The sequence below is a fragment of the Ailuropoda melanoleuca genome, chromosome 4, assembly GCF_002007445.2.
Source record: "Ailuropoda melanoleuca isolate Jingjing chromosome 4, ASM200744v2, whole genome shotgun sequence".
In the NCBI taxonomy this organism is placed as follows: Eukaryota; Metazoa; Chordata; class Mammalia; order Carnivora; family Ursidae; genus Ailuropoda; species Ailuropoda melanoleuca.
The window spans coordinates 94,858,966-94,884,092 of record NC_048221.1 but is presented as its reverse complement, the minus strand read 5'-3'; the positions used below and the strand labels follow the sequence as shown (position 1 = coordinate 94,884,092).

General features: G+C 36.6%; 1 protein-coding gene across 1 annotated transcript in view; it reads left to right on the top strand.

Moving 5' to 3' along the window:
• The window catches only part of EXOC6B (exocyst complex component 6B), a 569,711-nt gene that overhangs the window by 213,402 nt on the left and 331,182 nt on the right, over positions 1–25,127 (top strand). The window contains exon 7 of the mRNA XM_034657278.1: positions 12,015–12,191. Coding sequence (XP_034513169.1) covers positions 12,015–12,191 — 177 coding nt within the window. The remainder of the gene's footprint in view (positions 1–12,014; positions 12,192–25,127) is intronic.

Sequence of the window (25,127 nt, the reverse complement as noted above, 5' to 3'; positions counted from 1 at the left end):
GGCCCCCCCCTGTAGTTTCTGATAAGAGATTAATAGTCATTTGTGTTGTTTCTCTGCTGTATATAATGTAGAGTTTTTTCTTAAAGCTTTCTGGTTTTTCTCTTGATTTTGATTTTCAGTGTTTTGACTCTCATGTGTCTAGGACTGGTTTCTTTGCATTTATCTATGTTAGAATTCACTAAGTTTTTTAACTCTGCCTTTATGTCTTTTATCAAATGTGGGACATTTTTATCTATTATTTTTTCAAATATTTTTTTCTGCACTATTTTATTTCTCCTCTTTTTCAGGACTCTAGTTCCATGTATATTAAACCTTTCAGTATTATTTCCCCCATTCCTCTGGCTCTGTTTTTGGTGTTTGTTTGTTTGTTTAATTTTTCATTTCTCTTTTTTATTTTCTGATTGGATAATTTTTGTTGATCTGTCTTCAAGTTCACTGACTTTTTTCTTTTGTTATCTCTATTTGGCTTTTAAGCCCATTAAATGATGAACTCTTTATTTCAAATATTGTGTTTTTCAGTTCTAGAATTTCCCTTTGGCTTTTTTTATGTAATTTCAATTTCTTTGCTGAGATTTACTATATTTTCATTTATTGTGAACATATTTTTCTTTACCTCTTTAAGTGTAGTTATGGTAACTGGTTTACAAATTCATCCAGTGAATGAATTGAATTAGAATGATAAAGAGAATGAAGAGGGCCTAATAAATCTGGAAGAATGAAGTAGGAGGTGCCTGTGCACCCAACATTGGAGCACCAAAATACAGTGCAGTAATAGTAGGGGGACTTTAGAACCCCACTTTCAACAATGGATAGGTCATTGAGACAGAAAGTCAATTAGGAAACATTGGACTTGCACTGTACCTTAGACCAAATAAATTTGACGAACATATACAGATTATTCCAACCAACAGTAGTAAAATCCACACTCTTCTCAAGCACACGTGGGACATTCTCCAGCATAGATTATATGGTAGGTCACAAAACAAGCCTTAGCAAATGTAAGAGGACTGAAATCATGCCACATATGTTTTCCAACCACAAAGGTATGAAACTAGAAATCAATAATGGGAGGAAAACTAGAAAATTAATACATGTGTGGAAATTAAACAACAGACTCCTGAACAAGTGGGTCAAAGAAGAAATCAAAGGGGAAATCTAAAAATGTCTTTAAAGAAACAAAAATGGAAACAGAACATACCAAAACTTATGGATGCACCAAAAGCAGTTCTAAGAGGTACGTTTATGACAGTTGTTAACATGTACATTAAGAAAATATAAAGATGACAAACAACCTAACTTTATGCCTTAAGGCACTAGGAAAAAACCCAACAAACCAACAAACTAAGGCCAAAGTTAAGAGAACGAAAGAAATAACAAAGATCAAAGCAGAAGTAAATGAAGCATAGACCAGAAAAGCAATAGAAATATCACTGAAACTAAGAGCTGTGTTTTTGAAAAGATGAACAAAATTGACACACCTTTAGCTAGACTAAGAAAAAAATACAGAAGAGCCAAATAAAATCAGAAATGTAAGAGGAGACATTACAACTGACACCACAGAAATATGATAATAAGAAAGGAGTAATTGAAAACAAATTGGAAAACTTAAAATAAATAGGTAAATTTATAGAAACACACAATTTACCATGACTGAATCAGGAAGAAATAAAAATTGACCAGTAACAAGTAAGGAGATTGAAGCAGTAATAAAAAACCTCACAACATAGAAAAGTCCAGGGCCAGATGACTTCACTGGTGAATTCTACCAAACATCTGAAGAAGAGTTAACATCAATCCTTAAACTTTTCCAAAAATCTGAAGAGGAAGGAACACTCCCGAACTCATTTTATGAGGCCAGCATTACCCAGATAAGGAGAGTAGAAGAAAAAAGCACTACAGGCAAATATCTCTGAAAAATATAGATGCAAAATTGTTAACAAAATACTAGCTAACAAATTCATCAGTGCATTAAAAGTATCATACACCATGAACAAGTGTGATTCATCCCTAGGATATGGATGGTTGCAGATATTCAAATCAATAAATGTGATACATCACATTAATAGAATGAAAGGTAAAGATCATATGATCATCTCAACAGATGCAGAAAAAGCCTTTGTTAAAATAAAACATCATTTCATCATAAAACTCTCAACAAATTGAATATAGAAGATATGTACCTCAGTATAATAAAGGCTTTATTTATTTATTTATTTATTTATTTGTTTATTTATTTATTAGAGAGAGAGGGTGCATGAGCACAAATGGGAGGGGCAGAGGGAGAAGGAGAGAGAATCTCAAGCTGACTCTGTGCTTAGCGTGGAGCCCAATGTGGGGCTTGATCTCACGACCCTGAGGTCACAACTGGAGCTGAAACCAAGGGTTGGTTGCCTAACCGAGTACACCACCCAGGTGTTCCAATGAAGGCTCTATATGACAAACCCACAGCTAACATCGTATTTAACAGTGATGGGTTGAATACTTTTGTGCTAAAATCAAGAAGATAAGGTGCTCACTCAGTGCTCCTATTCAACATAGTACTGGAAATCCTAGCCAGAGAAATTAGTCAAGAAAGATAAATAAAAGTCATCCAAATTAGAAAGCAGTAAAATTGTTTCTGTTTACAGATGATACAATCTTATATGTAGAAAATCTTTATAAACCTCACAAAAAAACTGTCAAAACTAATAAACAAATACAGTACAGGATACAGTATCAACACCCCCAAATCAGTTTCATTTCTATATACTAACCATATACTATCTGTAAAAGAAATAAAGAAAGCAGTTTTAATTACAATAGCATCAAGCATAATAGAATACTTAGGAATAAATATAACCATGGAGGTGAAGTATCTATATACTGAAAATTACAAGACACTGATGAAAGAAATCGAAGAAGGCACAAATAATTAAAAACATTTCCCATGTTTATTGATCGGAAGTATTAATATTGTTAAAACGGCCTTAGTACCCAAAGTGATCTATAGATTCAATGCAATTCCAATCAAAAGTCCAATGGCATTTTTCAAAGAAACAGTAAAACAACAACAACAACAACAACAACAACCAAAGTGTCCTAGAATTCGTATGGAACTACAAAGGAACTTGAATAGCTAAAGCTGTCCTGAAAAAGAACAAAGCTGGAGACATTATTCACAATAGCCAAACCATGGAAACAACTTAAGTCCAACGATGGATGAACGGATAAAGAAAATATAGTGTATATATACTGTAGAATATTGGTCAAGCATAAAAAAAGAAGGGAATCCTGACTATTGTGACAACATGGAATGGCCTGGAAAGCATTATCCTAAGTTAAGTAAGTCAGATAGAGAAAGACAAAAGCTGTATGGGATCACTTATATGTGAAATGTAAAAAGCCAATTTTATAGAAATAGAAGGTTAAATGGTCATTTTTTAAGGGCCTAGGAGGTGGGGGAAATGGCTAGCCGTTGGTCAAAGGGCACAAATTTTCCAGCTGTAAGATGAGTATGTTCGGGTGATCGGATATACAGCATGGTCACTATAATTAACAATATTATATGCTTGAAAGTTGTAGGTCGTGTATGTTATCACCACACACAAAAATGATAATTATGTGAGTGGATGGAGATGGTAAGTTACGGAGCGTGGTAATCATGTTGCGGTATATATGCATATCAAAACAGCACGTTGTCCACCTTGAACTTATGTAATTTAAATATCAATAATATCTCAGTAAAGGTGGAAGGAAAAAAGCACTGGGAAGAGTGGTAACTAACATAGCAGAGTCTATGCAGCCACAAGTGGAAGCATAAACAGAGGTATGCATGGAATAGAGAAAACAGTCCAGTACATAGTGATTACTCCAGAGAAACTGAGACTTTGGAGATGTGAGTGAGTTAATAATAGGTGTGGGGGGTGGCGCCTGGGTGGCTTGGTTGAGCATTGGACTCTTGATTTTGACTCAGGTCATGATCTCGGGGTCGTGGGGTGGAGCCCCGCGTGGGGCTCCCCACTCAGCTGGGCGTCTTCTTGAGATTCTTCTTCTGCCTCTGCCCCTCCCCCCGCTCATGTACTTGCACACTCTCTCTGCCCCTCCCAATAAGTAAATAAATCTTAAAAAAATAATAGATGGTGCGGTAAGATGAGAGGTTTAAAATAGTGTGATTTATTGAAAGTTAATATACAAAATAAAGATTATTATAGTTAGAATATTAGAGAATTAAAAAAATTGGAGAATTTGAACTCAAAACCAAAAGCTATAATCAAAACAAAAACCTGTAATATATGTAATCATTGCATATATACTTGGCTCTGCAGTAAGCCAGAGTGCTTACATGACATAATGATTAACACTGAGTATTGCTTTAATTTAAAATACTTTGCTGGGAAGATAATTGAAGAAGTAGTAAGGTAAGGGGTCTAGATTTTTAAGTGAGCTTAGTTTTTACCATAAAGGTTAAGGGTATTATTTAGAAATATGGATGTAAAAATATTAACTCTACAAAACAGAATGGGGGGTGGGAAAAAGCATAAGAGGGTGCTACTGTTTCTCATAAAATAATTTTAGTATTATCAGATATTTAAAACCGTGAGCTTACATGCATTTGGCAGACATTTAAAGTGAAATAAATTGGGGTGCTTGGGTGGCTCAGTCAGTTAAGCGTCTGTCTTTGGCTCAGATCATGATTCCAGAGCCCAGGATCGAGCCCTGCATCAGGTTTCTTGTTCAGCCGAGAGGCTGCTTCTCCTTCTTCCCCTCACCCTGCTCGTGTTCTCTCTCTCGCGCTCTCTTTCTCTCTCTCTCTCAAATAAAATCTTAAGAAAAAAGAATAGAAAAAAATAAAGTGAAATAAGTTGGGAAAAGATGAAGTTTTCTAAAAAATTGAGGTGGGGTAACTAACCATTTGAGTGAGTCGTTATGCCTCTATGTAACACTCAAGGTAAGGTTATAGAAGGATTAAACATATTGTAAAATAAATCATAGAAGTACTAGAGGAAAATAAATACTAACAAAATTGTAGATTGGAAATTAAATTTTTTTTTTACATAGCTGAATCTTATTTTATTTTATATTACAGCTTCTTCCTTTGTTGTCATGTTTAGATACCTTTACTTTCAATGAGCAGAGGGAAATTGTGCCCAGTGATGCTGTAGGGACTGGGAAATAAGCATTCATACACTTACATATGCCACTATGAAATGGCATCGTTTTTCTGCAGGGTAGTTACTCAGTGTTTATTTATTTATGTGTAGCATTTATTCTTGCATCTAGATTTTCTACTTCTAGGAATTCCCCTAATAAAATAATTAAGGATACAAACAAAATTTTAGCTCTGGAGATAGTCTGGATAGCATTATTAAACAGCAAAATATTGGAAGCAATATAAGTATCTTACAGTAGGCTATGTTTAAATAAACATGTGTTCTTTTAAATGCAATACAATGCAAATATTGTTATAAATGTTTTTATTTGTAGAGAAAGATATTTGTGAAACATTTTTGAGGGAAAGCAGATTAAAAGAACTTTATTTAGTATCATTCTTTTTTTGGCCTACCAATATAAATGTGAATTGCTGGTAAATAGAAAATATATATAAGCAAAAGGAGCAGTCTTTCACATGTACAGACATCTTTATATGCTGGGCTGTCATTCTTCAAAATAACTGATATTACTGATTGGAGATTTTTACACATTTTTCCCTTTATCTTTTTTTCTAATTTATTTTACAATGAACTGTAATTAACATATGTTTGTGTGTCTGTGGTCTGTGCATTTGTGTGTTGACAAAGGAAAAAGTGTTTTAAAAAGAGCTGAGAGTTATCCTCATTCACGAGAGCCATAGTTTTGCTATTGTGTCATACAAAGTGCCATACCCTACATGTAGTACGTCTTATTGCCGTGAATTTTATGAGTGCAAAAACTGCCCCCACCCAAGGAAATACAGCTTTAAATATGAACTGGAGACTTTCGAAGGGCTAAGGATCTTAGTGATAATTTTAAAGGTAATATAGTGACCACCTTCCTCAATGAAAAAAAAATTCCGAGGGTATCATAATCCTAGATTGCTCATCCTATTGATAGAAGTTCTTTGGGACCTGATTAAGGTACATAAAAAATGATTTGTTTATCCCTCCTTTAAAGTATCATACAAAGTACATACGTGTATACATATACATATCCCTATGGACACTAATATGCAATAGTAACCTTTTTATATGAGCTCGATATGTTATTTTTCCTTAATTTTGAATCACTATCTTCTTTCATATTGTTTTCTGTTTGTTTGAATCTGATATTGGAGCTGGTGGCCAAAGCATGCTAGTTGCCAGAGCGAGTGCTGGTAAATGTGAAGAAACTCTGTTTTGATATTGCAGCTCTTTTATACTTCTCTTGTTTGGTGAGACTCAAAGAGGCCACTTTGGAGTTTTTATTTCTTGATCTTGCCAGTTCTTTTCATGGTTATCATTTGGGCTTCAGACATACAACAGGGGGTCATAGTCCTACTTTCCTGTTGTATGGGATGTTATGTTAACTTTGGGTTCCCTGAGGGAACCTGGGAGGTTGTATTTGAGTGGTTTATTCCAGCACATGATCTATTGGAGTAGGGGTCAGGGGGGAGTGAGAAGAAAAGTTGGTAGAGTCCGTACAATGGTCCAATTGTAGGCAGTCTGGTTTCTTAATCCATGGGGCCTTCTGAGAAGCCATATGGAACTGACGGCAGTGGGAAGGACAGAATGGGGAAGCAGTTATCTGTCAGCTCTTGGGTCAAGGGCGGTCTCACTTCTGTTCTGATAATCACGAAAGCTAAGTAGTTCTTGTGGTGCCCACCGCCCCAGGGCAGGAAGCTAGAGTGTGGTGTAAGTGTGAGAGCTGGTTTTAGGTCCTATTATGTGACACTTCCAAGGCTGCTCACAACAGGTTGCTGATGATCTAGCTGGAATAAGCTGAGACTGAGAGGATCCGAAGTGGGGCACAAGAGGCATGCGGTACAGAGATTTCAGACTTGAAATGTGGCACAGGGGCAAAATTGAGTGGCAGTGTGTAGCGGTATCAGATGCCATTAATGATTGATTATGCACCTAATGTGGCTAGCTCACATGCTTCTGTGGTAGACAGTAAAACAAGGTTCCTGTTTCATTTTCAGAGGGAAGACAGGTAGAGCTTAAATTTTTAGTGGTTTTTTTTGACTTATCTTTTAATTCAAGGTACTTTACAGAATATTATCTTGTTTATTAACCTTTGTGACAGCTCTGAGTTACATTTTTTTAACCTTGGTGTTTTGTTTTTTTTTTTTAATATAGATAGGGATGTTATACAGGGAAGGAAAGAATTTACCCAAAGTTATAGAATTACTAAGTTGTAAAGCTCAGATTTAAAGACTTGTCTTACTCCAAGAAGGTTTGTTTTGTTTTGTTTTGTTTTCCTGGTGTATATAGCAGTCTATAATTGAAGTTCATGTAATCCTATCAGGCCTCCAAACCTATAAGCCTAGATAGATCTCTCTTCAACTGGTTTCTGATTGTGAGGGTCATTTGTATGTATTTCTTTAATCCACTAGAGGTCAGTATTGGGTTGATAAAGACCAGAGCCTTTGCTGTTTGATTCACAGAATTTTAACTGAGTCTTACTGCTAGGTGCCCTTAGAAGTTGTATTTCACAAGAAAACTTTATTTATTAGCATATGTAGACATATTAGGTTAATAGTCCAGATTAGATAATTCTTACGGGTGTTCCACCCTCTACTTTTTTTTTTTTCTGTTTTGTTCCCTCTCTTTTAGTAGATAGAACATCCAAATCCTCTCTTTTATTACACCAGATCTTATTCTTACGTATATTTCTTTTGTTGTCCATTGCCTTTATATAGTAGACATTTATCTAAAATTACTGTGTATGTGTCACTGTATATGGGTTTGGGGGATTCTAAGAATGGTTAAATGTGTTTCCTATCCTCAAAGAGAAAAGAGTTACCGGTGACACTGAAGTGCTGTACTGTCTTTTTTTTTTAACCTGGCTACCTGACGGGTTTACTGAACTCCTTTTCTCTCTTCCTTCAACTTATTATTTCCGTGGCTCTTCTGTTTGGAATGACCCCACCATCTCGTCATGGAGACTAGAACACTTGGGGTTATTCTTAGTCCCTTCCTCTCTTTTAGGTACTACATTGAAATCAGTAAATCCGTTGCTTCTGCCAGTTACTTGTCTGCTGCTACCTTAATTCAGGTCCTCCTCATTGCTATTTGGACTGTTACAGTGATCTATATTGGTTGTTCTGTTTCTAGTCCTCATCTTCTCCCAGTTCACCGCTCCTCTCCTCCTGGAGAATTTGCCTGAGTTGTAAAGCCCATCCTGTTCTTCCCCTGCTTATTAGTTCTTTCACTGTTTCTCCCTTGCCTACCAGCGAACTTGAGACCGTTTTGTATGGCTTCTTTATCTCTTGGTAGTTCTTAATCACCTGTGGTTTTATTCAAAATGACTTATTCCTTGGGTAGTTCTTGTTATATCACACATGGTGATCTTTTCTCAGGCTGTTTCCTTCTTCTTTTACCTCTTTCCCTTTGGAAAAATCGTATTTATCTATTAAAAGCACAGTTTGCTACCCCTTCCTCTGTGAAGCCTATTTGGAATCCCCTCCAAGCAGATACGATTACTTTCTCCTGTGTCCAGTTCTTGCACCTGTATTTCTGTTATTCTGCTAATTGCACTGCATTTCAGCCACCTATTTGCCTACCTATGCTTCCTGTCACAGTATGACCTGAGGTTCATGAGTCAGGGACTTCATCTTATTCTTTGTAGGCCCAGCCTGCAGCACAATGCCCGGTGCCAGTAGACATTCAGCACACATTTGACCGAGAGCAGGGTTACGGAGAGGATGCACCGGGAGTTAGCACAGCGAGAGGAGGCTTCCTAAAGGAAGAAGAGTTCTAGTTGGGATTCAGAGGACAGGTTGGATGCCGGCAGGGAGAGGTCATCCAGTAGAGGACTGGTGTGCTATTTCTAGTATATTGTGTGGTAGAGTTTGACCCAAGTGGAAGATTCATGTTGGAGAGTACTGAATAAGTACATCGGAAATTTAGGTTCAGCTGCCATAATGGTGGAGTCTAAGGGAGGTTGGGATGGAGTTGGGATTTTGTACTTGCTTTAATTTTTTCTGCCAGTTATCCTCATGTTCCATTTGTGTGGTGAATAATGTGGTTGAAGAAGAGCCTGGCTGTAATATGCAGGGGAATTCTAACTAGAAGTTGATGAGTTCCCTTTTAGGTTTGTTGGAAGTGAGGCGGTGGTGGAACTCACAAGCAGTAGAGGCAATGTGCTACTGGGTCTTGGGAGCGTGGACAGAGTGGGAAGAGAAGAGGGCTTGAGGAAGAAATCTTGCTTAATTTCTCTGTATTAGGAAATCAGAGAAGAATATATATGAGGGAATCTTGAGGAAGAGATCATTAAATGTGTAAAAGTTAATCACAAAGAGAACAATTAAGAAAAAGAAAACGCCTAAATGCTTTCTAAGGTCTGTCTGTCTGCTTGGTATCCTCCCGCCCCAACTCCAGCACAGGTGGCAGAGATCAGTCAGCTGCTGCTTTGGTTCAAGGCTATAAAGGTTGTCTCTGGAGGGACGGAATAAATGGTCCTGGTGAGATAGTTTAGCATGTTAGAACAGAGCTCCGAAGGGCTTTTGTTGTTGTTTTTCATGGACTTTAGTGTTACATTTTAATTTTAGCATATATTAGCATGCATGTATGTATTTGTATCTGTATTTACTCTTTCCCACTTCCTGCCAATCCCATAACGTACAGTTTGGATAGGTGGTAATTTTCATTTGCACCCATAATGGATAATATATTAGTATTTCATTGTTCTACCTGAGGTTCCGTGTTTCCAACTTGGCCGCTTCTGCTTAGCAGATCTGCCCTGACTGCTCTTTTACAGACCGAAGCCTTGATCGCTTATAGAGACCCCAAGTACTGATAGAGCCTTGGAATACAACTTGCAGTGTTTTGATTTCTAGCTATAGGATTTGCTGCCTTTATTGGCCTGTTTGACCCAAACTGCGTTCCTTTACGTTGGTGGGAAAACCAGACACCACCTAAAAAGAACAAATCATAGAAGATCTAAAATTACTTCCATAGGATGCTTTCAGATTTGTATTAGTTCCAGTTTAAGTGACAGTACTTAAATGTGCCTCCTCTTGATTGCTTTTGATATACTGGTAGCATTTTGCCAATTGTGAAGAAAAATAAATGACTTGGGATTGAATAGAAGTAAGACCACCTTATGAAAAGCTTTTGGTTTTGCTGTACTGAAAAAGGGCAAGTTTAAGAGACAAGTGATCACTCTAGCCCAGGGCTTGCTTTTTTCAATATGAAAGCTCTAGGAAGTTTTCCCTTCCTTTGTGCCTCCCTAGAGTCCTTAATCCCTTTTTGTGTGGCTTACTTGGAAGTGGAAAAGAACTTACTACTTTTGAGAGGAACAGAAGGACTGTTCCACCTAATTTAGGTTCTCAAATGTTTGGAGGATAGGTATGTTTTATGTACAAACATAAATGTTTTTGGGTACCCTTTCTTTTTCAGTTTGTTACTGAAGCCAGGTATATTTTATGTAAGTCAAACCAGAATATCAGCGAGTATTATGCATGGAAGCAAGCTTGTCCATTGATTCAAATCTCTGGAATGTAGATTCTTTTCATTTTCTTGGCAGAAACTAGCTCCTGTAGTTGAAGTTTTTCTCTGTCCTATTATAATTGTCTCATTTAACCAGTGCCTGGACTAACATACTTAATATTTATCTTGAATTTCTTAATCTCATTCAGAATATTTGGAGACTCTGATTTTCTCCAGAACTAATTTCTTCCTGTTACCAAGGAGAAATGTCATATACTGATTAAGAAATGTATATTCTGAGAGGCCATCCTTCTTAAAGAAGCTTTGTGTCTTAGGATGACGCTGAGTATTATTAAAAAAAAAACCTGGAAGTTCCATTGTGAAATATTTTAGAACATGCTGGGTTAGACCAAATTAAAGAAGTTTCCTTAAAAAGGATTTCTCTCAGTTTTTATTCTGTTAATGTGCATTGTGTACCTACAAGAAGGCTCCATGACAACAGTGCTTCCCATGTATTTGACAACAGAACCTTTTGCGGGGGCAATATTTTGTCATGCTTTGAGGAACTGTTGGCGTAGTAGGAAGATCTCTCCTCTGGAATTGAGGAGAGCACACGTTGAGCTTCTGATTTACCACTAACTAGCCTTCTGACCTCAAACAAATCCTTTGTCTTCTAGCCTCGGTTTTCTGAGTCGTGACTCAGGTCACCTCCAGCTCTACACTGTGTGGTTTAATACTTACGTTGTTGACCCCGCATAGTCACACTTTCCACCTCTTTGTATGGATTGAAACCACACCATCTGAATCTGTTTTGTAAAGCTGAGGGGATTACGTTTTCTTTTTATAAAGTTCAGAAGAGGAAACCCTTTAAAACTCTGTTTTCCACAGATTAAGGTCATGCAATCCTGAAGGATTAGTTAGTTCACATTACTCTATTAAGATGTTTCATTCTCCTGATTACATTCTGTTGGTCTCTTATAACCACAGAACTGTTCTTAGAGTCTGCTAAGCTGAAAAGCTCTTGTCACTCTTCCCCCAGCTGCAATGATCCCAGCATGGCGTGTATCTCATAGGAGATGCATATTTAGTCATTTGCACTAATCTCTTGGCTACTTAGGTGAAGAGAGGTAGGTTTCATTTTTGTGGTGATGTAGTGGGTATATTTGGAAAGTTTTCTGATAATATTGACTGATTATCTTTTTTTTCTGGGAAAATTAATCAAGATGGATAACTTCAGGGTTAAAAATTCATATATTAATGTGTTTGGTTTTATTTCTGGGGCTAAAACTATGTCTTAGGGCATTTTATTGTATTTTCTTTAAGATATCGACTTGTTCAAATTAGAAGTTCTTCGAATGCTGAATTAAATTGTTTCTTTTCTTTCTTTCTTCTTCTTCTTTTTAAATGTGTGTATATGTGTTTCTATCCTAGGCTCAACAACAAAGAAACCTGGATAACATCGTCTTGCAACAACCCAGAATAGGTAGCAAGAGAAAATCTAAAAAAGATGCATACACAATTTTTGATACAGAGATAGAAAGCACTAGCCCCAAGTCTGAACAGGATTCAGGAATTCTGGATGTTGAAGATGAGGAAGACGATGAAGAGGTAACCAACATTTGACCTGGGGAAATGAGACTAATGTTAGGTTTAAATGTAGTATCTTTGAAATGTGCTGAAGAGTTTATCCATGTAATATAGCTTGTGTGATATTCCGGATATTAAATGTCATTTTAAATACAAATGGGCCTCGATATAAGGAAACTGAAGATACACCATAATATCTTAGATTCTAATTATTTAGATTCTGAATATACTCATCCATTTTTTTTTAAGTTTCAAGATTTTTTATTATATACTGACTGGGTACTACATTAAGGAAAGAGTAGAGTTTACCTGACCTAGAGAAAGATCTGGGTGACCTCTGAACTGGAACATCGTTATTGGAGACAAACGATGTTACTTTAAACAGTGGGGTGCAAATAAAGGGTCTTAGATTGAAAATATAAAAAGTCTCCAGCAAGTTGAGAGTGCATTTCTGGAAGAAATAAATATATGAGTGATTATAGAGAATCTGGGAATTTTGGGACATCCATAACCTCTTACATTACTTCTGTCACTTTCAAGTAAAGAATAAGATTACATTGCTTGACTAGGACATATATTTATATCCTGATTCAGTGTTGAAAGTATATTTAGTGTGTTTTTGAAAATAAAACTACTGTGACACTTGAGATTTCTTGTTAAAATGTTTTTCTAAATACTTATTTGGATAAACTGGATCAGTTTCTTTGGGAATGTAGTGGTTAGGAGTGTGAACTTGGGAGTCATACAGATTGCATTCAGATCCTGGCTTGGCCATTTTGTTCTTTTTTTTTTTTTTTAATTATCATTAATACTCGTATCATTTACTCTTTAAATGTCCACTGACCTGTGTGAGGAACCATTTATACTTGTGCTGTGTCACCTTTTTGCCTTTAAGTGTTTGGCTCCTTTTCATTGTTTTGTTTCTCCAGATAAAATAGGCCTCACTGTCTTCCCCATCCTTGTTCTTTGTTCTGTCCTACTGCCCTTCTTATTCTTTACTCCCCTCCCGCCCAAAAACTATACTCCCAAACTTGTCACTAACTTGGGAATCTTAGGTAGTTGTTTGATCTGTTTGGACTTTAGTCCTCATCAGTCAAGTAGTCTCTACCCCATAGGTTGCACAAGTGCCTGTTCGTAGAAGGTGGTCAGCAAGTGTTAGTTTCTGTTCTGTTGTTTCTCTTTTTTGTCAACTTCTGTTACATATCACTACCATCATATTCTTCACCAGGGTGTTTATTGCATAAATGAGGTACATTAACGGTTAATATGTGAAAGTTTCATCAAAATCCCTGTTGTATCTGGATAAGCAATGGAGCTAAGACAAGAACTGGGCATTTGCCTGAAGTCTATAGAAATAGAAAGGGGTGGAGAAGACTTGATCCTCCTGAGTGTTTTCTAGCATTCTCTCTTCTTGCCTGGAATGACTGGTATGGTAGGATGTGGATCCATCCTGGAGGCCTGACTGTCAGGTATTAGGCCCATCACTGATGACAACTTATGTTGTTATTAGTAGTACAATCGAGTGTCAGAATCAGGAAAGACCAGTTAACGCCTTTTATTTACATTTTGGGTGCCTGTCAAGGAAATTAAATTCTGTTAGGCACTGTGATCTAAGGAAACGGAAGTTATACATGGTCTATGCCCTGGATAATACACACCCTAAAGAGATGGCTAGATGATAAGATGAAAGAATGAAATATATACATTGTTGTCATATATAGTAGAACCTTATGGATACAAGCCTTTCTTTATCATAAACTCACTGAAGATCCTGGGCAAATCCTTTTTAATTTTTGTGCTATATTTCCTCTTTGTTTTGTCTTCTGAGGCCCAGAGAAGGTAAAGAAAGTGGGACCAGTGAAATGTGTTGGGTTCCTCATAAACAAAGTATTATAAGAATGTACTTGGAAGTGAGCATTTTAAAATGGTCATATATCCCAAATCAAACAGAATCCTGTTAGAGATTTGCTGATTGAGCTCTACCAACAAGAATTCAGCACTTCACTGTCATCTAATGGCATCCTATCTTAAAAAAATCCTACCTTCTATTTATTTACTTCTCAGTTTGAATCTTCTTCAAGTGCACATTCTTAATCTCAAACCTCATGTAGAGAATTATTTATTTAGATGTCTCCAAACTGGTTTCTTGGCATAGTTCTTGCATGGTGTGAATAAATTCTTCAGATAAGGTCTTTCGTGACCCACTGTGACGTTCTGACCTTCATTCTTGTCATTCTTCAACAGACCTCATTGAGAGCAGCATAAATAGTTTTTGAAATATTTTGACTTCTAAACTGTGGCGCAGAATCCTGTAGGGCAGTGATTCTTAATCTATTTGGGGTCATATATTCCTTTGAGAGTTTGAAAAAAAAATATATGGAGTCTTTCCCCAGTAAAATATGCATATATTCACTCAAAAAAGTTCTGCATGAAATTTCAGGGAATTCCTGAAACTCATGTTGCCCTTAAGAGCCATGTTAAGAACCCAAGTTGTAGGTTAAGTGGTTCTGAAATTTTAATGTGCATAGGAATCACCTTCGAATCATAAAAAAATGCAGATTCAGATTCTGCAGGTTGGGCATGAAATCTGAGAGTCTACATTTTTCACAGGCTTCCAGGTGAGGGTGGTGCTTCGTTCACAGAGCACGCTTGGAGTTGCAAGGCTATAGAGGACCTCAAGGAAGCATTTTTAGTGCATAAGGAAGACAAAACCTTGAATGTTTGGGTCTTTTATTGATTTTTCATTAATATGTCTTAAAATTTTTCCAAAAATGAATGCAGTACTTGAAGAGAAAGTTACATTTTTGCTTTCTTCTTTTTTTTTTTTTTAAAGATTTTATTTATATATTTGACAGAGATAGAGACAGCCAGTGAGAAAGGGAACACAAGCAGAGGGGGAGTGGGAGAGGAAGAAGCAGGCTCATAGCGGAGGAGCCTGATGTGGGGCTCGATCCCATAACGCCGGGATCACGCCCTGAGCCGAAGGCAGACGCTTAACCACTGTGCCACCCAGGCGCCCCACATTTTTGCTTTCTAAAATCTGTTGCTTATAATAGAGTACCAGCATTATTTTTTATGAAATTTTATGATTCTGATTTAATATACTTAAGTTTAGGTATTTTCTTATTCACTGAAGTACTTCCTGTGCTTTTGATGAAAGTGATATTTCATATAGTCTTTGAGTCAAATGACATTTGTAGGCTCTTAACTATGTCTTCAGCGTGATGGTACTTAATGGGAGACTACAGAATGAGATGGGGAAGAAAACCCAAACACCTAAAAAATGGCTTAGTACATAGGAAGCAGGGATTTAATATGTTGTTGAACTGAAATAAATTTGTGCCAGACATAGAAAAACTAAATAGGCTGGGACCTGAAGATGAAGTCATCTTGGATGAAAAAACCAGCTCACGTGGAGAACCAACCGACAGAGTCAGTCTCTTGATTGCTGGGAAGTGTTGTAGGAGAAGTATTCCTCTGTAAAATTCTCTCTCTATTTGTACTTTATTTTTTGTCTAAGCTAATGAAGGGGTCACCTTAATTAAAGTAAGGTGTTTTGTTTTTACTGGTCATATATTAAAGTTGAACTATATAAACTGCTGACATTTGAGCATTTTTGACTAACAACTTAATTCAATTGATTTTTAGTGGAAATATGTATGATTTGGGGAGTTTATTCTTAATCTCTATATCATCCTGTGGAATATGCAGATGTTATTGCTCTTCTCTAAATATCTAGGTAGGACTTCAGAATTTTGTTTTAGAAGTGGTGAACTTTTTAGATTGAGAATGTACTTGTGTTAGATACATCAGGAGTATCTTTTTCTTTTAAAGATTTATTCATTTATTTTAGAGAGAGAGAGAGTGCATGAGAGTTTGAGTGGGGGAGGGGCAGAAGGAAAGACAGGATCTCAAGCGGATTCCCCACCGAGCGCGGAGCCCAACACGTGGCTTGATCTCACCACCGTGAGATCATGACCTGAGCCGAAATCATGAGTTGGCCGCTTAACCAACAAGCCGCCCAGGTGCCCCAGGTGTATCATTTTTTGAGATATTTGAAGATAAAATACAAAGGACACTTTAGGTGATATATTCTTTTTGAGAAGGGGGACAGTAATGCCTTCTGAGGGCAGAGTTGTAAGGATTGACTGAAGTAGTATGTAAGTGCTGTCATCATAGTGCTTGGCACATACAGTACTCTCAGTGTATACTGTTACGGGATTATGACTATGTCTTTGGGGAATGAAGGTGAAATACAAGTTGATACAGTTTTTGATAACATATATTTGCATGGACTCATGGAACTTATCTACTGTAAACAAACTGCTTAAAAAAAACAGTGTTGGGTAAGAAATAGTTTGAAAAAGCAGGGCCTATAGTTTCTTTTTTTTGTTTCTCGATTACTTCAGAGCCTCTGCATTATTAGAACACTTCCTTGGTACCATACTTCTGGCACACCTCTTATCCTAGTTTGTGTCTCTTAATTGTTTATACTGTGAAAGAGCAGTAGTCACTGTTTTAGCCATACAACTCTTTATATAGTGTGAGTCAAATAAATGTTGACCAAATGATCCATGTCAGGTTTAGCTCTCATGATTTTGGTGTCCTTTTTGACATATGGAGTTAACAGGATGGAATTGCTGATATAAATACAAGAATGATATAATATATAATGCCTTCTGAGATGTCTTTATGATTGTGGTACTGTACTAATTTTGAGATAACAAGATTGTTTGCCAGGGCTGCTGTAACAAAATACCATAGGTTGCCTGGCTTAAGCAACAGAAATTTATTTTCTCACAGTTTTGGAGACTGGAAGTCCCAAGATCAAGGTGCCATCAGGGTTGATTTCCTCCTTAGGACTTTTTCCTTGGCTTGCAGATGACTGCCTTCTTACTGTGTCCTCACACAGCTTTTTCTCTGTGATTGTATGCCCCTGGTGTGTCTTCCTTTTTTTATAAGGACACCAATCCTATTTTTGCAGAGCTCTACCCTTATGACTGCATTTAACTTTAATTACCTCCTGAAAGGCCTTATTTCCAAATACAGTCACATTGGGGTTTAGGGCTTCAACATATGAACTTTGGGGGAGACACAATTCAGTCCATAACACAGGGTGATTGGAAAGAACACAAGATTTGTATTTACAAAGTACAAGTGTTATTGTGTTATTGGAGCAAGTCATGTAATTTCTCTGAGCATCTCTTTCCTCACCTATAAAATAGTGACAATAATTAATTAATGCTAAATTGCTTGTGAAAAATTGTGGTTATTATGATGTTTGACCCAAATTTCACATTGCTTATTGCAACACTTTCAAATGACAGCAACGTAACAAAATGAGAGTAATTTCTCAGTAAGTTAAAGTGAAATAAAGGATGCCATTAGTACTTTAGAGTTAAAATCAGAGGTTGCATATTGGCAGCCCGTGGGCCGGAAATAGCTTGCAAAATGGCTGTTGGCTGGCATAGTGCTTAAAAGTTTTTTTAATTATTTGCCAACTTTTAAGTAGTTGAATTCACATAAAAATCTGTATTTCCAACTTAGGCTCCTTCTAAGAATGGTGGTAATAGAATCACCTCGAGCAGCAAGGTTGCCACCAGAGATGTGTTTTTTTCACGAAGCTACAATCACTGTTGTGTCTGCACATTGGATATTGCCATTTATTATCACATTTGTGCTATTGAGAGAAATATATTATTACTTATATTGGGTCTGTATTTCAAAATGGTGAACTGGAAGGTAGACTGACAAGGCTGCGTGTTTAGAAAAAAAAATAAGAACAGAGTTCTTTGTAAAAATGAGGAACAGTTCTAGATATTTCAGATACAAAGTATGTCTGTTAAGAGAATACAAATTGAAAAGCTGCCCTCATTCACTTATTCCCAATAGTCACCCACCCTTGTAGCCTTGGTTTTTCACTTCAGTTTTTTTTTTTTTAAGTTGTATTTGTTTATTTGAGAGAGAGCGCACACGAGGGGGAGGAGAGGCAGAGGAAGAGGTAGAGAGAAACCCAGGCTGACTCCATGCTGAGTGTGAAGCCCGATGTGGTGCTCGATGTCATGACCCTGAGATCACGACCCGAGCTGAAACCAAGAGTCGGACTCTTAACTAACTGTGCCACCTAGGCGCCCTGACAGAGTTGGGGTTAGTTAGTTTTGTTTAGTTAGTTTTGGTTGGTTGGTTAGTTAGTTATGTATGTATGTATGTATGTATGTATGTATGTATGTATGTATGTGGAGCCCAGTGTGGGACTTGAACTCACGATGCTGAGATTGGGAGTCAGTTGCTTAACCAACTGAGCCACCCAGGCACACTTTTCTTCAATTCTTAATGAAAACTGGTCTGTTAAAAATATGTGTAGTCAAGTAAAGAGTAAATACTCATACTTTTATTAAAATCAAAAGCAAAAAGCAATTTAGAAAGTTAAATGAAAACTATGGCATACTTTAGACATTCTGTTTGGTTTTCTTCTTCTTTTATGTTTTAAGGTCTGTCTATTGGTAAGGGTATATTATGGCTCACGTTGATTTAATATCTTTGAAATTTTTTCATTGTATTGATAGTGTAAAGTTACTGTCATTTTGAAATTATTTACTTCAATTATAAACATCTACCTGACTTTTCAGGTCTTTTAGAATTTCTCCCTTATACACAAATTTCTTATTCAACCACTCCCTTCATTCTGTACTAAGTTGCTAATAACCCTAATTAGGGAGTAAACATCTTTTTCTCTCATCCTTGTCTAAAATACTGAATTCTACTTTTCCCTGAGGACTAGCTCAATATGACCTCTTCTGAATACCCATCGTCTGTCTATCTATCTATCTATCTATCTATCTATCTATCTATCTATCCATCCACCCATTCATCTGTTCATTCAGTCTTTATTTTAAATTGATACATAACATATTAATTTCAGGGGTATAGCATAATGATTCAATATTTGCATATATTGCAAAATGATCATCATAGTAGTCTGATTAACATCCATCAGAATACATAGTCACAGGGTTTTGTTTTCTTGTGATGGGAACTTCTAGATCCCTCTTAGACACTTTCAAATATGCAATGCAGTATTACTAACTATAGTTGCTGTGCTGTACATTACATCTCTGTGACTTCTTAATTATATGGTTGGAAATTTGTACCTTTTGACCCCTTTCACCTATCTTGCCCACCTCCCAAACCCCACCTCTAAAGTGGCATCTTCTTTTAAGAATTTATTTTTTTGAAGAATTTTAGATCATCAGAAAAGTTACAAGAGTGGTAAAATGAACACCCATGTACCTTCACTTAAATTGTCCACTTACTAAAATTGGGCACTTTCAATCTTAAAAATTTGATTTTGAAAGGATCGATTTCATCAGTTCTCTTCTTCTCCCCACCAAAGCTGAACATTTGAACGTGGCATACTTCATTCATCATATTTGAAATCTCAATACAACAATCTGTAGTTTGCCAAGAATGACATTCTTCTATGTCACTACCGTGCAGTGATCACACTGTTAAGCAAATGTCACTAAAAGCAGTGAACTTATTGGGTTCAAGATTTCTTCACAGTGCTTTTTATCCTACAGTGTATCCCACAGGGGCTAAAGTTCAGGGTATTTTGTTCGAAAGTTTTTGCTACTTTTTCTTCTGTGTGATTGTTACCAAGTTGATATATAATTGGGTTCATTTGTTTCTTTTGTATATTTTTTAGAGTTCCCCATCCTTATTAATTTAATTTTTTGAGTATGTAAAATATAAACAAGTTTCAAAAAGCAAAATTATATAAGAAGATATATTCAGTTATAGCCCATCCTCCTCTTTATTCCTTCCACCTGCTCTTACCCACTCTTTGTAAGAAATCAGTATCATGAATGTGTGTGTATACAAATACCTTTCCTCATACCATACACAAAATGACTATTAATAATATAATACATATATATTTTTGTACCTATGTGTTTTTGTACATTGTTTTTCCACTTGAAAGTATATCCTGAAAATTGTTCCATATTGGTTCATAGAAATCTTTCTCATTCTCTTTTTACTGCCAAATAGTACTCCATTATTTGAATGTACCACAGTTTATTGAGCCAATCTCCTACATGTGGGTATTTAATGATTTCCAATATTTTCTTATTAAAATATAGTGTTTTGGCTACGCAACTATTAGAATTAGCTTAAAAAAAAATACTGACCGTACCAAGTACTGGCAGGGTGCCTAGCAACTGTATATATTACTAGGATTTGAATTTTTTCTGCCCCAGTGTTCATCGTCAAGCAGAGAATTCTTGAGGGAGTATCTTTTAATTTTGGCCACAACGTTTTCTGCAGTGTCTCAGTAAAGGGAGAATGGTGATTTTTCCTGGTTTTCTTCTGTTTAGTGCAAACACTTGAGTAAATTAAGTGGTAATTTGTTTAGGGATTTTTCAGGAAGAATCCTAGTGATTTGTGAGAAGCTCTACAGTCAAATCCTGCAGTTTTTAGGATAGAGCTCTGTTTAGGGTGTTCTTACATGTTCAGAGGTTTAGAAAATTCTCTTATACTTTTGCCAATTCTAGTCACTAGAATCCTAGGCTTTCCAGTTTGTTGGTGCGTCCACGGTGTTTAGTCCAGCTCTGTCCAAATGAATTCTACCTTTCTTTTCTCTGAAGTTTTGGAAGCAAAGTAGTACAGAAAAGCACACTGGCGAAAAATGTTTGCCAGGTATTTCCTGGCTCCCAGACATAATAGTAGGGGTAGTCAAAATTGATCCTTTGAGTGCAAAGGTAGTGCTCTTTCAGCTAATCATTTGTTGTTTTCTCCCTTCAGAATGATGCTTGGTACATTTTAATGACTTGAGATCCAACTAATGCTCAGAAATGGGCACCAGGTCCCTGCATTCATTTACTCATACCAAGGAACTGTTTTGTGTAAAGTGGTAATCAAAAGTATTTTCAAGAAGGAGAATGACCGAAATGATCAGTGAGAAACCTATCTAAATTCCTTGCAGATTTTTATCATACTCTTTTGGATGATCCACCTACTTTGAAAGGTTTCATAAGAGAAAAATAAGTGGCCTGTGTTTTTTTGTGTGTGTGTGTCTCCTGGGACAGCTGTGAACAAGACTAGAACACACTAATGCATTTCTTTCTTTCATATGCTATCTTTATCAGCAGCATAGGTGAACATTCTTGAGTGGAAGGAGGCAGGCAGTCTTGTATTCTACTCCCTTTCCTCACTGTGTGCTTACGTACTAGTAAAGCAGGTAGATCTAGCAGGTGGTTATCTGCACGTACTTTTTTTTCCCTTCCTCCCTTCATTAGTGAGTCTTAATTAAGGTAGTAGAAATAGCTACTGACTTCCACCTCCTTTGTTGGGTGGGAGGAAGGTGTTATAAAAATGTTAAATAGATGTATCTGTTAAAGCTTGAATGTCATTATTTATTTTAAAACCAAAGTCTCCTTTTTTCTTTAATAAGTAAAATCATTTTCCTTATCTTTATGAGAGGAACTTACGCATTAACCTTTCCATTTTCACAGACTTTCTTTGACTTGATCTAAGATGTATTAGAGAAGAAGAAAAACATATCAAAAAGATTCTAATGTTTCACAAGAATTTTTATAATCCGAAATGTTTGGAGCGCCTGGGTGGCTCAGTTGGTTGGGCATCTGCCTTCGGCTTGGGTCATAATTGGGGATCCCTGGGATCAAGCCCTGCATCTGGCTCCCCATTCAGCAGGGAGCCTGCTTCTGCTTCTCTCTCTGCCTCTGCCTCTCCCCTGCACTTGTTCTCTCAAATAATAAATAAAATCTTAAGAATAAAGAAAAGCTTATGCTTCTTTTCTTTCTGACCATATAATATTTCCATTTCTACTCTGAATCTTTACATCCTCTCCAATATATATTGCTTGCAGAGGCCCATAAGACTCTGTTTGCAGGGTGCCTTTCATTGATCCTGTTTATAAATTTACTTTTCTTATTTTATAGCTTCCTTTGTCCCGAGACCCTTTTTTTTTTTGTCGCCTATATAGTGGCATTGTGTGATAGCTGATGTATTGATAGGATATAATGCTATTTAACAAAATCTACAGACAGTAAGTAACAAAAACTACAGCTTTGATGGAAGCTATTAATATGTATCCTACAAATGTAAGAAGCACATTGAAACAGACAGACTCGCCATATATATTGACATCTAGTGATGCACAGTCTCTAATGGGTGTGTGAATGTGTAATTGTAGAATGTTAAGTGTTGCCTTCATGATATCTACCTCTGACTGTTGTAGTCCAGCCACTCCTAAATTCTTTTAATAGCTTATTATTTATCCATTATTTTAATATCTTAACATATAATATCATAACATGCTCTGTGGCACAGATTTCTTAGTTACAGAATCTAAAATCTTACCTAGAATTTGCTCCTCCCTGATAATAAAGCGGTTTGAGTTGACAGAAGGCACTAACACTCTCCATTCAGAAACTATATAGGGAATTAGGCAGCTGCTGTCCTTGGTGATGAAATTATTTCATGTGAATTCATAAGGAAAACAACTAGTTAAAAAAGCAGGATAATCTTGAGTATACTGTTTGTGGCTGTTGTTAGTATCTCCATAGATCTATTTGAACTAGAAAAATACAGACTCCAGTATCTCAATGTCTTGAGTTCCTGACTGCCAGGCAGAGGAAATGTTTAACTATTTTAATCATGTTTCTGTATCTCAGAAAGAAAGCCCTTATGAGAGGAAATGACAACGTCCTACCACAAAGTTATCTCTTATCAGTTATAGTCCCAGTCGATAATGATTTGTCAAACTTGGACATGTGTAAAATGCAAGGGCTGTGTTATTTACTTTGGAAAGGAAAAATTAGATGAAGCTGATAAAGACGGAGTCCTGGCTTTTGTTAGGAGACAGAAACCATTAGAGACAGTCATTGTTAGCTTAGGAAAGTGTCCTTGGACCCCTCCCTCTGCCCCAGCTGAAACCTAAACCTGCTTGAATCATTCTTTGCACTTGAGGGGAGAGAAGGGCAAACAGGAGGGGAAGAAGAATGAAGACAACCTTGACAGAGATTTTGCATTTTAAATGGGGAGCAAAATGTGGACCTTAAAACAGACCTATTTATGCGAGTCAGGAGAAACTGCCTTTTGTTCTTTTTCCCAGTCCCATCTATTTAGGTTTTTGAAAGTTCATTTCTTATCCTTCTGAACGTGTGGCATTCCTTCACGTACAGTGTATGTTGCTCTCCTCCTTTTGCCTTTTGGTCGATGTGATTCTTTTTCATTAGTGGAAGCAGAGAAAACACATCTAGCTCAAAGCAACATGAGTCAGTGCATGCTTTACATACCTTTCTCCTCACAGCACTCTTCTTGGTTCCTTGCAGTCCTCCTAGTGTTCCTCGCAGAAGGGAGCATGGAGGAAAAATGATTTCTAAATAGTAGGCTATTTTGGGGGTGAAGGTGAAGTTTGTGAACTGAAGCCCCATTTCACTCCTTCTTTCCTCACCTAGATTTCTGTGGACTGCTTTCAAAGCAGGCAGTCCTTGGCTTAGGGGGACTTAACTGGATTATGGTTGCAGAGGCTAAGAAATAGCAAAGCCAATATTTCCGGGTCAGGGCATTTTTAAACAGTTTGAGGCTGAGGCTGAGGATGAGGATGTCAAGACAGCCTCGCAGAGAATAGGTTTGGTTTTAAGTATTTGTTGGAGATGACAGGGAATCCTTTCTGCCCTCTCTAAATATATCTATTTTGTAGTTTGGCCCAGATAAACCACTCTTTTTAGCCCATTAGTAAGGGGCACCACTACCTTATTCACCACAGATTTTTAGGGAAACTCTCCCCTTCATGATTGACATGTGAAGGGGCTATGGCTCTGTCTGGGGAATGGCTTACAAGCAGTTTCCTTTTGAATGAAACTAATGTTTCTGAGTCAAAGCAAAACAAAATAAATAAACTACGTAAAGAAGAACGTAGAAACAAAGTTGTGATTGAATTTATTTAAATTTCCTTAAACTTTTTATAAATATATTTTTATTATAAATAACTTTATAGTCATTAATTCTAAATAAAATTTTCATTTCCTATACAGATCAAAACCTTTTTGTATTATCTTTTATTGTGTGTGTAATTTTTATGTAGTTTAAATACTATCAATATAATTTTATGAATTTTTGTATTCACCTTTTGAACTTGTGTTTTGGTTAGTTGAAGTTTTCTCTAGTAGACTGTTTTTCTGGCAAGCTAAAATAAATTTCCTTCACATTTTTACTTTGCAATCCAACAGGGGAGACTATAAAGATGTTTTTATATTGTGGTCATTTCAAATAAGAGTGTTGTCTCTTTTTGTGTTATTAAGATAAAACGAGTGCCCTTTTGTACTCTTAAAGTTACAATTTTTACATGCTTTTTAATCTTTTTTTTTAACTAAATGGTGTTTATCTGTCCATAAAGTGTTTTTCTCAGTGATTTTGTAATGCTCGCTAACTTTTCTGATGGCCTCCTTTTTTTTTTTTTTTTTTTAATACATCTATGCTTGGGCCCTGGTGTAGGATCTTGAACACCTTACCATCAAGCTTTGGATTCACAAGGGTTTTTTGTTTGTTTGTTTGTTTTTTTGTTTTGTTTTTTTTTTTGAGTGCTTGCAGAGTATCTAGCACTGGGAGGTTCTTAAACACAGAGATTTAGTGTGTGCTGTCATGGGTATATAGCAAATGAATAGAATAGTCGATGAATTTGAACCTATAAATGTAGAGAGGCAATGATTTTGGAGGGACAGGAAAGTAGACATGGTGCTGCCAAGTTGTAGAATGAGTAGATTTCACCAGGAAAAACATCTTGGTGGAGAAAGCTATACCCCCAAAGAAGAAACGAAGCTTTCTTGATGCAATAAGGGAAACTGGCCTTGTAATCACAAGTCAGCTCAACCCAGTTCAGACGCGTCTGCTGCTTGCATTCTGATGAATCCTACAATTACCAGTGTTAGAGTA